General features: G+C 36.6%; 1 protein-coding gene across 1 annotated transcript; it reads right to left on the reverse strand.

Moving 5' to 3' along the window:
- Positions 1 to 11,069: 11,069 nt before the first annotated feature.
- Positions 11,070 to 12,401, reverse strand: LOC133039043 (NAC domain-containing protein 87-like). The gene is made up of 3 exons (XM_061117853.1): positions 12,178 to 12,401; positions 11,834 to 12,090; positions 11,070 to 11,745 (listed from the first exon to the last, which is right to left on the reverse strand). Exons 1-3 carry the CDS (start codon positions 12,353 to 12,355, stop codon positions 11,260 to 11,262), a joined length of 921 nt encoding a protein of 306 aa, XP_060973836.1. The 5' UTR covers positions 12,356 to 12,401; the 3' UTR covers positions 11,070 to 11,259.
- Between the last annotated feature and the right edge of the window lie 346 nt (positions 12,402 to 12,747).

Consider the following 12,747-nt stretch of genomic DNA (forward strand, 5'->3'; position numbering starts at 1 on the left):
AAGTGACAAAATACTCATAACCACCTCGGGCTTTTACATTCAAAGGTCTGCAGACATCGGAATGCACTAACCCTAGAGGGATTTTGGCACGCTCTCCCTTTGCAGAGAAAGAACGTTTAGTCATTTTTCCTTCTAGGCAGGACTCGCATACTGGCAGTTCACCTAAGACGACATTTTTTAATGGACCGCCTTTGGTTAGCCTATTGAGTCTATCAAAGCCTATATGACCTAAACGTAAATGCCTTAGATAAGTTTGATCATCAATTATCAATCTCTTTTCTTTTAAGGTTTCTAGGTTTAGCTACATTGAAAAGTTCACTATTTAGTGAGATTTGTGTATTCGGTCTTAAAACATAAAGCCCTTGTTCCATGGTAGCAACACGTATTTGAAATCCATTACGAGAAATTGAACAATTTGTACTCGAAAAATTCAATATATAAGATTGTGTTTGCAAACATGAGACACTAATCAAGTTTCTACTAAAGTTTGGAATAAATAAAACATTTTCTAAAATTAAAAATCTTTGTTGAAACTTGATGCGGGCTTTTCCTCTAGCTTTGACCGACACTAACTCGCCATTGCCAACTTTAAGCTTTAACTCTCCTGGAAGCAGATTTTCCCAAGTTTCAAGCTGTTGTAGTGAAGAACATACATGGTTAGTAGACCCAGAATCAACAATCCAGACGGATTTGTCGTTCTCTAAAACACATGATTCAAAGACAAAAGCATTACCTTCGTTTGAATTGTTTAGAAGCCTGGGACATCGTTCTTCTTGATGTCCCTTTTCATTACAATTCGAACATAGAAGATTATGTCTGATAATTGTACTTGAAGAAGCAGCTTTGCTAGAGCCTTCATGCTTAATCCTTTTCCTCTGATTATGAATTGCAAACCCAGGGGGACCCATTGCAATCAGATTCCGTTCATGGGCTCGTAATTCTGCTTCGAACTTTTCCATGTCGGAGGAGTTGAAATTTTTAATCATGTAAGAAATAACAAATTCATTATACTCCGAAGGAAGACTATTAAGAATGAGTTGGGCCCATTGTTCTCTTGATAAATCAATTCCTAGTAGATTTGCCTTTTGGAACTTCAGATTCATCATCAACAGGTGCGAGTTTATGCAACTACCAGGATGCATTTTCACACTATAGAGTTCTTTTGCTAAGATATTAACTAGGAGAGGATTGGGGTGAGAGTTATTCATAATGGCACTACAACACATCAATAAAACAGAAGTAAGGTTTTGGTTCATAAATTCACACACATGTTCAGAAAATAACAAATAATTACATATGTTATAAAAATACTAAATCTAACATAGTTTATTTTCCAAGGTCTTTCAACAAGCTGATACAGTGTCCCGTTTAGGCGAGAGCCAAAGCATCATCCATTGAATAGAGTTGTCAACTCATCTAAAATGATAATCATTCTAGCAACTTTTTATTCGATCAAGATTGGAATTCAGCGTTGTCCCGTTTAGGCGAGAGTCAAGGCAATTCTATCTTATGAGCTTCCACCATTGTTTCATAATTGGCATTTTTGGAGAAATAGAAATAAAATTGAGGAAACTGCAAAATCCAAGTGAGGCCCATATTACACCATGGCCGACCACCTCTTTGCATGTTTCCCAATTATTATTTTCAATTTTAATTGCCATGTAATTGCTAATCAAAGCCTAGCAATAATAGAAAAGTGGTGGATCACACTAAATAAGGCAGTTAATCAATTACACAGTAAAAGAGGAAACTGTTTATTTGGAAAGTTGAGCTCTCCCTTTCACTATATATTGCCGCCCCTCTCTTCTCTCTGTAAGGCATCATTATACACGAAATCAAGAGAGAAAAAGAGAGAGAAATTTCGAGATCCTTTGTGAGAGAGAAGTGCCCACACACAGCATACAGTACCTCCATCATAGTTTGGAAAACTGTGAAGGATCACATCCAACTGAAGGACATTCGGGCTCAGATCTTGATTATACTCTGCTACAGACAGGAATCAAGGGTTAGAGATCTGAGTGGAAGGAGACACTTAATTCCACTGCCATCACTGTAAGTTATTCTTAACTTTTATGTGTTTTTGTTTATCGTTTTAGAAGTTCATATTTAGGTTGTTAAATCAACATACTTGTGAGTAGATCTAAGATCCTGGTAAAATATAATTCTAACAGTTACACCGAAACTACATCTCAACCGTCAGAGATACTCCACCGTTGATTAGCAATGAGCTACACAGTTAAGTTAAAAATCACGTTAACACGCCTAAACTAGTAGGGTGTACACCGAAATTACATCTCAACCGTCAGAGATACTCCACCGTTGACCGCAACCCAGAGGCCCAAGATGAACCACCGTCGATTGGGAAGGCTATAATTTTGAAATCAAACAATCGTGGTGGTGGTGCTGGTTTGGGGTTTCACAACTCCACTAAACGAGCACCACGCTTCAGTTAATCTTTTGATACCAAATTGGATCTTGTCCCCTACGTCAAACTATGGTAGTGCGTGTACGTGCTCTGTAGCATCCTTTTTGTCCAACGAATTGTATATACACCAACTTTGCAAGGTGAAATCTTTAGGCGACACGTGTCCTTAGTCCTACGAGTTGGGAAGCAACAACTATACATTGTACGATGAGTAGATTCCCTACCTGCGAACGGTCAGATTGTCGAGTTGTAGAGATCAGCTAATGAAATGTGTTGAGTATGAATCCCTAGGTGGGTAAAGGGTACGCCCTCACCCACGCATGTTCGTATAAGTACCCCAATTTGTTCATATTGAAAGGGTGAATAATTTTACTTACTGAATCTTTGTCAAAATTCCTAAGAACTTTCTTCTTCTTCAATAGAAACGAAAGAAATTCAGAGTTATCATTCATAGTACTGTATACATTTGTAGCACTTAAACACTCGCCGGCAAGGCTAATTCAATGGACTCGTGGACTAGGGATTATATCATTCATAGTATTGTATACATTTGTCTACTATTTATAATTTTATATTTTCTTTAAGTTCTAATTAATCAGTTTCCTAATAAAATTTCGATAAACACATAATATATATATACAGATTAACGCTACCAGCATCATGTTAGTACTGAAACTAAGTTGGTATTCTGATTAATCATATTGCTTATGTAGGAATGTTGAGATGATCTCAATTTATGTATTTGAAGCGGTTAGTTTATTTATTATGGTAACTGAGTGAATGTATTGTTTTAGGTGGTAGTTATTATTAGAGGTCTTAATTGTAGGACTAAATATTTTGAGCGGATTTGACCTGGACCCGACCCGGTCAACCTGCAAATTTTTTTTAAAAAAAATTTTCGAGCGAGTCGGGTTCAACCCCGTGCCCTTCGGGCGGGTTCGCGGGTTAAGTTTTTGGGGACACTGGGTTTCAGGTTGAACCCGAACCCGCCAGCCAACCCGCATATAAATACATTATATATTTTTTTATTTATTTTTATTACATATTAATATATTATATATTAATTAATTGGATCAAGCTAAAATAAATTAATTAAAAATGTAATAAATCAATTTTTTACAAATAAAAAGACTTACATCTTAAAATTTGTTTTTTTTTTTAGAAAAACATAACTAAATATGAAAGAGAAAAAAAGTGTTCATCTTCAACGACTCATCCAATTGGCACACTCTCTCTCTCTCGATGGACTCTCACAGTGAGTCATATATAGTATTGATATTAAGAATATGTATTATGTATGCAGTTTAAAAAATTGTTATATATAAATATATATATGTTTAATTTAATAAATAAAAAGATAAAAGAAATAATTATTTGAATAAAAAATTAATTTTTTTAAAGAGTTGACCGGGTTAATCCGCCAACTGATCAGTCAACCCGGCCAACCAAAACCCGCCAACCGGGGTTCGGTTTCATTTTTTCGAACCCGAAACCCGGTAAACCGGCCGCGCCTCATGTTGAGCCCTAGTTTTTAGTGGAGAGTAAAAAAGAAGAGGTCAAATATATAGTATTTTACTATCCCAGACACTTATTTAGCATATGTTGTAGATACATAGTTTAGGAATACATGATCGATACATAGTGGTGAGTTATATATAGTCAACCATATTTTTAGAATTATATATTTATTTTGACAAAAAAAAATTAATTAAAAATCATAACAAATATAATATATATTCATATTGTTAGGTTTTTAATTTTTTATTTTTCAAAACCAAACATTTGATAAGTATTTTGCACTTATCTTATAAAAAAGAAACCCATAATAATAACATGTTTAAATAATTTTTTTGATCTAAAAAAATGTATAAATAATTGTTACTAAACGCGCGCACCTTTAGGCGACACCCAAATATGATCCGATTCATGGTTTTAGATTTTGATGTTACGGCCTATATATAAATACGAACTTACAAAGTAAAATTGAGTTGTTGTTAGCTACGTTGTGTTATGTAAAAGTAAATTTTTAAATATATATATATAGAAACAAATATATATATATATATATATATTTATTTATATATTTATAGAATGAACAGAGAGTTGCATCATTTTTCTTTGAAATTAACTTACAACAATGATCGATCTCTTCATGACGGAGACTCAAGAAGTCCAGTAACCACCAGGTGCCCAGAATTAAAAGACAACCATAATATTCACGTAGACACTAAACTCAGACACACATACATACATATATTTATATATGTATATATATGTATATAATATGTGTGTGCGCGCTTAATTCCTGCTTCTTCAGTCATAAACCTTTTCCCTTCAATCTCAAAGATTTATTTCTCATTCATAAATTGTTTCGGTGGAGATCAAAAATGAAACTATATAAGAAAGTGGCTACGAAGAGATGAAGATGAGATCACATCCAAACAAGATGCTTTATTATTTTAGTTAATTAGTCAACAAACGACAATCCTATTTTATTATGTAAAATTAATAAATGTATTTTTTCTTTCTTTTCTCAACAACAAACTTTATAAAAAAAAAAAAAAACTCAAAACAGAGGGCAGTTGCCATGTTGCTTTCTTTCTTTCTTTTTAAATATATATATATATATAAATAAATTTGTTTTTCGTAAATATATCTTAATTAACTACCTTGATTATTTCTATTATGTGGGTTTTCATGGTGATGAACTAATCCTCATTTTTCTTAATCATTTTGACCAACCAAATCAATGGATTGATTAATTCCAAACAAATTAACTGTAATAAGAAGCAGTATTTTGTTATGACAGAATCTTAAGCTGTTATTTATGTCTTGAGTTTATTGTTTAGTCACTGTCCACGTCACCTTATTTTAAGTTAGTTTGTTGCATCTGTTTATCATCTGGGTATTACCTAATTCAACTATATATATACAATGAGCTGAATGAGTTCAGTGTTAGCCCAGCCCAATTCGAGAGCCCAATAGCACTTGACCCAAAGGAAATACGAGAAAGGCTAGAAGGGTGGATTGAACAAGCAAACGGCAAGGAAGAACCAACTCAGTTCTCTGAAGAGGTGAACAACGCGAAGAAGATAGAGAACCAGCCAGGAGTTGATGGAGAGAGATTGCAAGCGCGTGAAGCACGGGTGCGCGTACGACCCCGATGGCTCAAAGAGTTTGTTAGGATGGAGCAAAGATGAGAGGCAGCCGCTGGAGAATTCTGTTACAATTGTTTGCTTTCTTTTTTCAATTGTAATTTCAGTAGCAGGAGTATATAAGCCCTTAGAACAATTTGTATGGTTTTTATGTGTTGAATGAAATTTCTGGAAACGGCTGGAGATTGGCCTTGTCTCGAAGAAGGTGTGTCTAACAATTGGTGCTTCTATTGATCCTTCATTTTCACAATGAAGAACGAGGAACTCGCTGCTATGATTCATGCGTTGGAACTTACCTTTCAGAAACACTCCGAAGAACAATTTGCTCAGTTTAATGCCAAATTGGAGGAACAAGTGACTAGACTGGACGACCATGTCAACCAGCTGCAAACACCATCGAGAACATCTCAGGGTGGGCATGAGAGCGTAATTCAGGATCTGCATTCACCATTGAAGCAACATTCAGAGGGAATATCGGAAAACAGAGAGATGAACAACATTTTGAAGAATATGCGTGTGAAAGTGCATCGGTTTGATGGTAATAACGTAGAAGATTGGGTGTATAAGATCAGTAAGTTTTTCGACTTACATGGAGTTCCCCCAAGTACTCGATTGTCTTTGATTGCCTTTCACCTGGAAGGACCGCCATCTACCTAGTTTCAGTGGATGGAGAAGGGAGGTGGGTTTTCTGATTGGGATTCTTTTCTACGAGCATTACGATTGCGATTTGGTGTATCGGTGTATGAAGATCCTTTGGGCAGAATAGCAAAATTGACTCAGACGGGACGTGTGGCTGAGTTTCGGGCAGAATTTGAAGAGCTTATGACTCGGATTTCTGGCGTATTCAAGCAATTTTTCCTGAATTTTTTTGTGTGGGGTTTGAAGAATGAGATTAGGAGGGAGCTGTTGTTATCAAAACAGGTGGACTTAGCTGATGCCATGGCTAAGGCTCAGTTATTTGAAGATAGGCATGACGATTTACTGGGGCGCGGTAAGACGGCGAGCAATCGCACAGGGTGGTCTCCGAGGTTTCCGATTTCACCACCAACAGGTCAGAGCCCGACTGGATCTGTTATAACTTCTCCTACCTCTACTGTTGCAGTGCCACAAAAATTACACAAACCAAGTCCTTCTGGACTACCAGTTAAGCGATTGTCACCTGCTGAGATCAAGGAGAAACGGGATAAGGGGCTTTGTTTTACTTGTGATGAGAAGTACAGTTTTGGTCATAAATGCAAAAACTGTGTTCTTTTTCTCTGCACTCACTGCGATGAAGACTCAGAGGCAGCAATGCTTCCTCAGGATCTTGACGGTCTTGAAGTAGTAGATGACGAGTCCACCGAGGAAGTGAGTCTGAATTCATTGGCCAATTCGTCCAATCCGCGCATCTTTCGTATTACTGCGCAACAGGGCACTGAGACTTTGGAAGTGTTAATTGACACAGGCAGCAACAATAAATTTATCCAGGAAGCTTTGGCGGCTCGATTGGGACTAGCATGTGAAGATACAAAGAAATTTAAGGTGTATATGGGAAATGGCAACTCTCTGTGGTGTTCTCAACTGTGTAAGTGTGTGGAATTAATTCTCCAAGGGCACAAGTTTTTGGTTGTCCTGTATGTGCTTCCTATTTGGGGATTGGATGTCGTTTTGGGTATGTAATGGCTCCAAACCTTGGGACCTTGTATACATGACCACCGAGCTTTGACGATGGAATTTCAGTGGAAGGGCAACGTGATTAAACTGGCTGGTACGATGCCTTCGGAAGATCACCAACTATCATCCGCACAACTGCGAGTTATGTGTAGAGAAGGGGATATAAAGGACGTGTTCATGCTAGCAACAGTGACACAAGAGGAACCTGTGATCAATAAGGAGATTACAGATATGGAAACCCAACTCCCTGTGCACGGACGTGGTGTTCTTTTTGAGTTTCAGGATGTGTTCGCCGAACCTACACAGCTACCGCCCCACCGATTGACGAATCACCGTATTTTCTTACAACCGGGGTCAAAACCAGTGAATGTACGGCCATATCGTTACCCCTACTTTCAGAAGGATATTATTGAAAAATTGGTTCGCGAGATGGAAAATTATGGATTCGTCCAACCAAGCAACAGTCCTTATTCCTCACCGGTCTTATTAGTGAAGAAAAAGGACGGATCGTGGCGCTTTTGCATTGACTATCGAGCACTAAACGACATTACTATCAATGATCGATTTCCTATTCTGACCATTGACGAATTATTGGACGAATTGGGTGGAGCAACTGTATTTTCGAAGCTGGATTTGTGGGCAGGGTATCACCAAATCCGTATGGACTCAAGGGATATTCATAAAACGGCATTTCGCACTCATGAAGGCCACTACGAGTTTCGGGTTATGCCATTTGGTCTTACTAATGCCCCTTCGACATTTCAGGCCACCATGAACCAGGTATTCAAACCACTACTTCGTCATTATGTTATAGTTTTATTTGACGATATTTTGGTTTAGCAAGACTGGCGAAGAACATCGCTGCCATCTGCGCCTAGTTTTACATAAGTTACGGGAACACCAGTTTTTTGCTAAAGGCAGCAAGTGCAAGTTCTTCCAGTCGGAAATCGATTACTTGGGGCATTTAGTTTCAGCTGAAAGAGTGCGGGCCGACCCTTCCAAAATCACAGCCATGATAGAGTGGCCTAAACCGCGCACTATCAAACAGTTGAGGGGATTTCTGGGTTTAACGGGTTACTACCGTCGCTTTGTAGCACATTATGCAACCATAGCCGCCCCTTTAACGGAGCTTTTGAAGAAAGATAATTTTGTATGGACGACACCCGCTGAGTTAGCTTTTATTCAGCTCAAGGTAGCCATGACAGAAACTCCCGTTCTTATTTTACCAGATTTCTCCAAAGTGTTTGTCATTGAGTTCGATGCTTCAAATGCCAGTATAGGAGCAGTCCTAATGCAAGAAAATCATCCAATTGCTTTTTTCAGCAAAAAATTAGGTCCCGAATTTGTGGGGACGTCAGCTTACTTATGGGAGCTAAGGGCAATTGTCGAAGCTGTAACTAAGTGGCGACAATACTTATTAGGCCGCCACTTTATCATCCGCACAGATCATCGAAGCTTAAAAGAATTGCTCACCCAAGTGATACAAACACCTGAACAGCAGCATTTTCTACGGAAACTCATTGGGTTCAGTTTGTCCATCGAATATAAGGCTAGCAAAACGAACTCAGCGGCAGATGCACTCTCTAGGCGATATGATACTGCTCCATCACTTCTTACAGCTGCTATTTCCTCTGTTAATTTTGATTTTCTGGATGAACCGAGGCGTGAAAACACCACATGCCCTGAACTTCGGCACATCAACGAACAACTTGCTGCTGGTTCCTTACCCGCAACCGACTATTCAGTTCGCGAAGGATTACTCTACTACAAGGAGCGAATACGAGTCAGCTCTCACTCCAATGTTAAACAGCAACTTATTCGAGAATTTCATGAGACTAAGATGGGTGGACACGCAGGGGTAGAACGCACATTTTTACGATTAAGTGCAAATTTCTTTTGGCCCGGGATGAAGTCGGAAGTGCGTAGCTTTATACAAGCATGCCTTGTTTGCCAAACAGTCAAATATTCACCCGCTGCCTCTTATGGACTTTTACAGCCATTGGAATTGCCGGAATGGGTATGGGAGGATTTATCCAAGGATTTCATTGTTGGTTTGCCTAATTTATTTGGGGTCACTAATATTTTGGTTGTGATTGATCGCTTCACCAAATATGCTCATTTTGGTGCATTACCGACTCATTATTCAGCCACCAAGGTAGGTGATCTTTTCTCCCATATGGTCATTCGTCTACATGGTTTGCCAAGATCTATTGTTTCCGATAGAGACCCCATTTTTATTAGTACTTTCTGGAAGAAATTGTTTGAGTTTATGGGCACAAAGCTGAAAATGAGCTCCGCATATCATCCACAAACTGATGGGCAAACTGAAGTCACCAACCGATACTTGGAACAATATCTGAGGGCGTTCACAGCAGACAATCCAAAACAATGGAGCAGGTTCCTGTCCTGGGCAGAATATCACTATAATACAAGCCACCATCTGCTCTTGGTATGACACCTTTTCAGGCAGTTTATGGTCGAAGGAGTACAGGAGGTTATGTTGTCTTCTTGGGTGGTAATCTAGTGTCTTGGTCTGCTAAAAAGCAACAGGTAGTTGCAAGATCGAGCACTGAAAGCAAATTTAGGGCCTTAGCAAATACGACAGCTGAAATTAAACGGATTTGTTCTCTTCTAAATGAACTTCAAGTCAGTGTATCTCAATCACCAATCATTTGGGTTGACAACCAAAGTGCCACAGCCCTTGCTGCAAACCCCGTTTTTCATGCAAGATCAAAGCATATCGAACTCGATTTGCACTTTGTACGAGATGAGATTATGGCCAAGCAACTTCATGTTCGATATGTTCCTGCATTAGATCAAGTGGATGATGTTCTTACCAAGTCTCTATCCACGGATAGATTCCTTTATCTGAAGTCCAAACTTCAAATGGCTCTTACCCCTTTTCGTTTGAGGGGGGATGTTAGATGTAACAGTTAGTTTAGTTTTGTTCTGTTGAACTCTGTTAGAAAGTTAGTTAAACTTTTCTGTTATTTTTCTTTTCCCTATGTATTGCTGAGCTGTTATGAGAGGATGCAGTTAGTTGCATTGTTACTCTCTTGATTTTTCATTTTCCTCTGTTTTTACTCTAGGGGCTCTGCACCAGAAATCTTGTTCGTGTTTCTACACTTAACAGAGGAGAATGATATCGATCTGTGCTTGCATTTTTTAGGTTTGAGTATCGTGATTTAAGGTAAAAAAAAAAAAGATGAAATATCTCACAGATATTCGGTAGGCCTCACTTAGCGAACGCAGAAAAACGATCATTCCGACACGGTCTGAAAAGAACTTGTACAAAACTAAATTACAAATAATTAAAAACCTAATTAAATAATCATAATTAATTAAATCAAATAAATACATAAAGGAGAAAACAAAAAGAGTACATTATCTTAATAATATTATTACCTAATAGCTAGAGAATAAATAACATTGTCGTACGTAGGTGTACCCCTGGAAAGTACGTACTAAAGATTGTATATATAATTAATTAGTCTGAATAATTAATATGTCAAGGTTAATTAATTTAGTTATATCACATGTGATATAGAGAGTAGATTAATTAATGGTGAAATTATTTTAAACCAAATTAATTAAGTAATATACGTACAAACAAGAAGAAGAAGAAGAAGAAGATAGAAGAGTATATATAATTAATTAACAAGAAAGTAATTAATTTGAGACAAATTAAACATACAATTATATATATATATACACTGTATATATGGATTAATATGATTATTACAAGTGTAATTAATTATGAGATTTAATATATATTGCAACTTATAAAAATATTATTAAGTTTTGCCAAATTAAAGTACATAAATAAATTTGCTGGATATATATATCTTGTCTGCAGAATGACAAGGTATATAGCTCTTCCAATTTATAAGACACACCCTTTCAAACGTACAAGGAAAATTAAAAAAGAAAACAAATAACGTACAACAGAATATGTATAGAGTTAACATTCCTATTAATGTATGAACTTATAAGTTGGAGCTTCAAATTCTTTAATCATTCGGTATTCTAATAAGAATCACTAAATAACCAAGACACAATTAGATCCCAAGACTCAAGATCCATATCCGCGGCTATTTTCTGTGGTAGCTGACGCTGATCAGGCTGAGAGTGAGACTGATGATCATTCACATTTTGATCACTACTAGTGTATTGATTAGGCTCAGAGTGAGACTGATGATCATTCACATTTTGATCACTACTAGTGTACTGATTAGGCTGAGACTGAGACTGATGATCATTCACATTCTGATCACTAGGGTATTGATCAGGGTTAGTCGACTGAGAATGATCATTCACATTTTGATCACTACTAGTGTACTGATTAGGCTGAGACTGAGACTGATGATCATTCACATTCTGATCACTAGGGTATTGATCAGGGTTAGTCGACTGAGAATGATCATCATTCTCATTCAGATTAGTAGTGAAAGGTGTACGCCTATTGGTTTTGTAAAGCTTGCATATTACCCAGCTGGAATAAGTATCAGGAACCTGCAAAGAATAATAAATGTACATAAAAATTATGTATGTATGATAATTTAGTAGAGAAAAAAGAAAAGAAATTAAATATATATCGTACTTTTGCGGGATGTTTTCTAAACATTAATTCAGCCTCTCCATAATATTCTGTCAATTTCCAATCAGTACGGTCACCTCCCTTTTTTCTATATTCCAAAGTCCTCTTAATGCCTATAACGCCGTCTCTTCCACGGATTTTCACCGGACTCGCATTAGCCTTCCAACTACCATTTTCAGATTTTCTGACCGACCACTGCCTTTGATTCTTCTTACGCGTAGTTTTCTTATAAAAATAAAACCACTCTTTTTTTGCACCAGCTGCAAAATTAATTAGTAAAATAATTAAATACAATAATATTAATAAATAAGGTAATTAATAATATTGATGAATGCAATTGCTATTACCTTTGAGATCCTCTTCTGCAGTTTGAATGATGTGTTTGTCATTAATATCTAATGCGTCGACAACTTTGATATGAGGGATTTCAAATTCTTCGTTTTTATTTTTTAAGTCCGCATACCCAACGCATTCTTCATGTGTTGGATGAAATCCCTCTCCTGGAAAAGCTTTGTTTTGAACCATAATTAATAGTTAGGAAGTATATATCAAAGCAGCTGAGAACTATAACCATTATATACTACACCGGAGCTCACTAGCCCTTAATATTTAATTATATAATTTCCTTCTCTAACCCTAATAGATATAGTCCTAATTTTATTATTGCAATAATACCCCTTCTTAAACCTTAATTTGTAAAAATGTAAAAATAATATTCACTACTTAAATGTTACAAAAATTATAATGATAACTTAAGTATACGTATAATATAACTGCTCTTCACCCAGTTATTTTTATTTCTCTAGTATTATAATAAAAAAATAACTATTAATTTATTAATATATATATATTTATAAAATAAATAGTAACTTAAAAAATAATTCTTACTACAATATTTCATTTATACATATCATTTT

This window comes from Cannabis sativa, chromosome 6, assembly GCF_029168945.1.
Source record: "Cannabis sativa cultivar Pink pepper isolate KNU-18-1 chromosome 6, ASM2916894v1, whole genome shotgun sequence".
Taxonomy (NCBI): Eukaryota; Viridiplantae; Streptophyta; class Magnoliopsida; order Rosales; family Cannabaceae; genus Cannabis; species Cannabis sativa.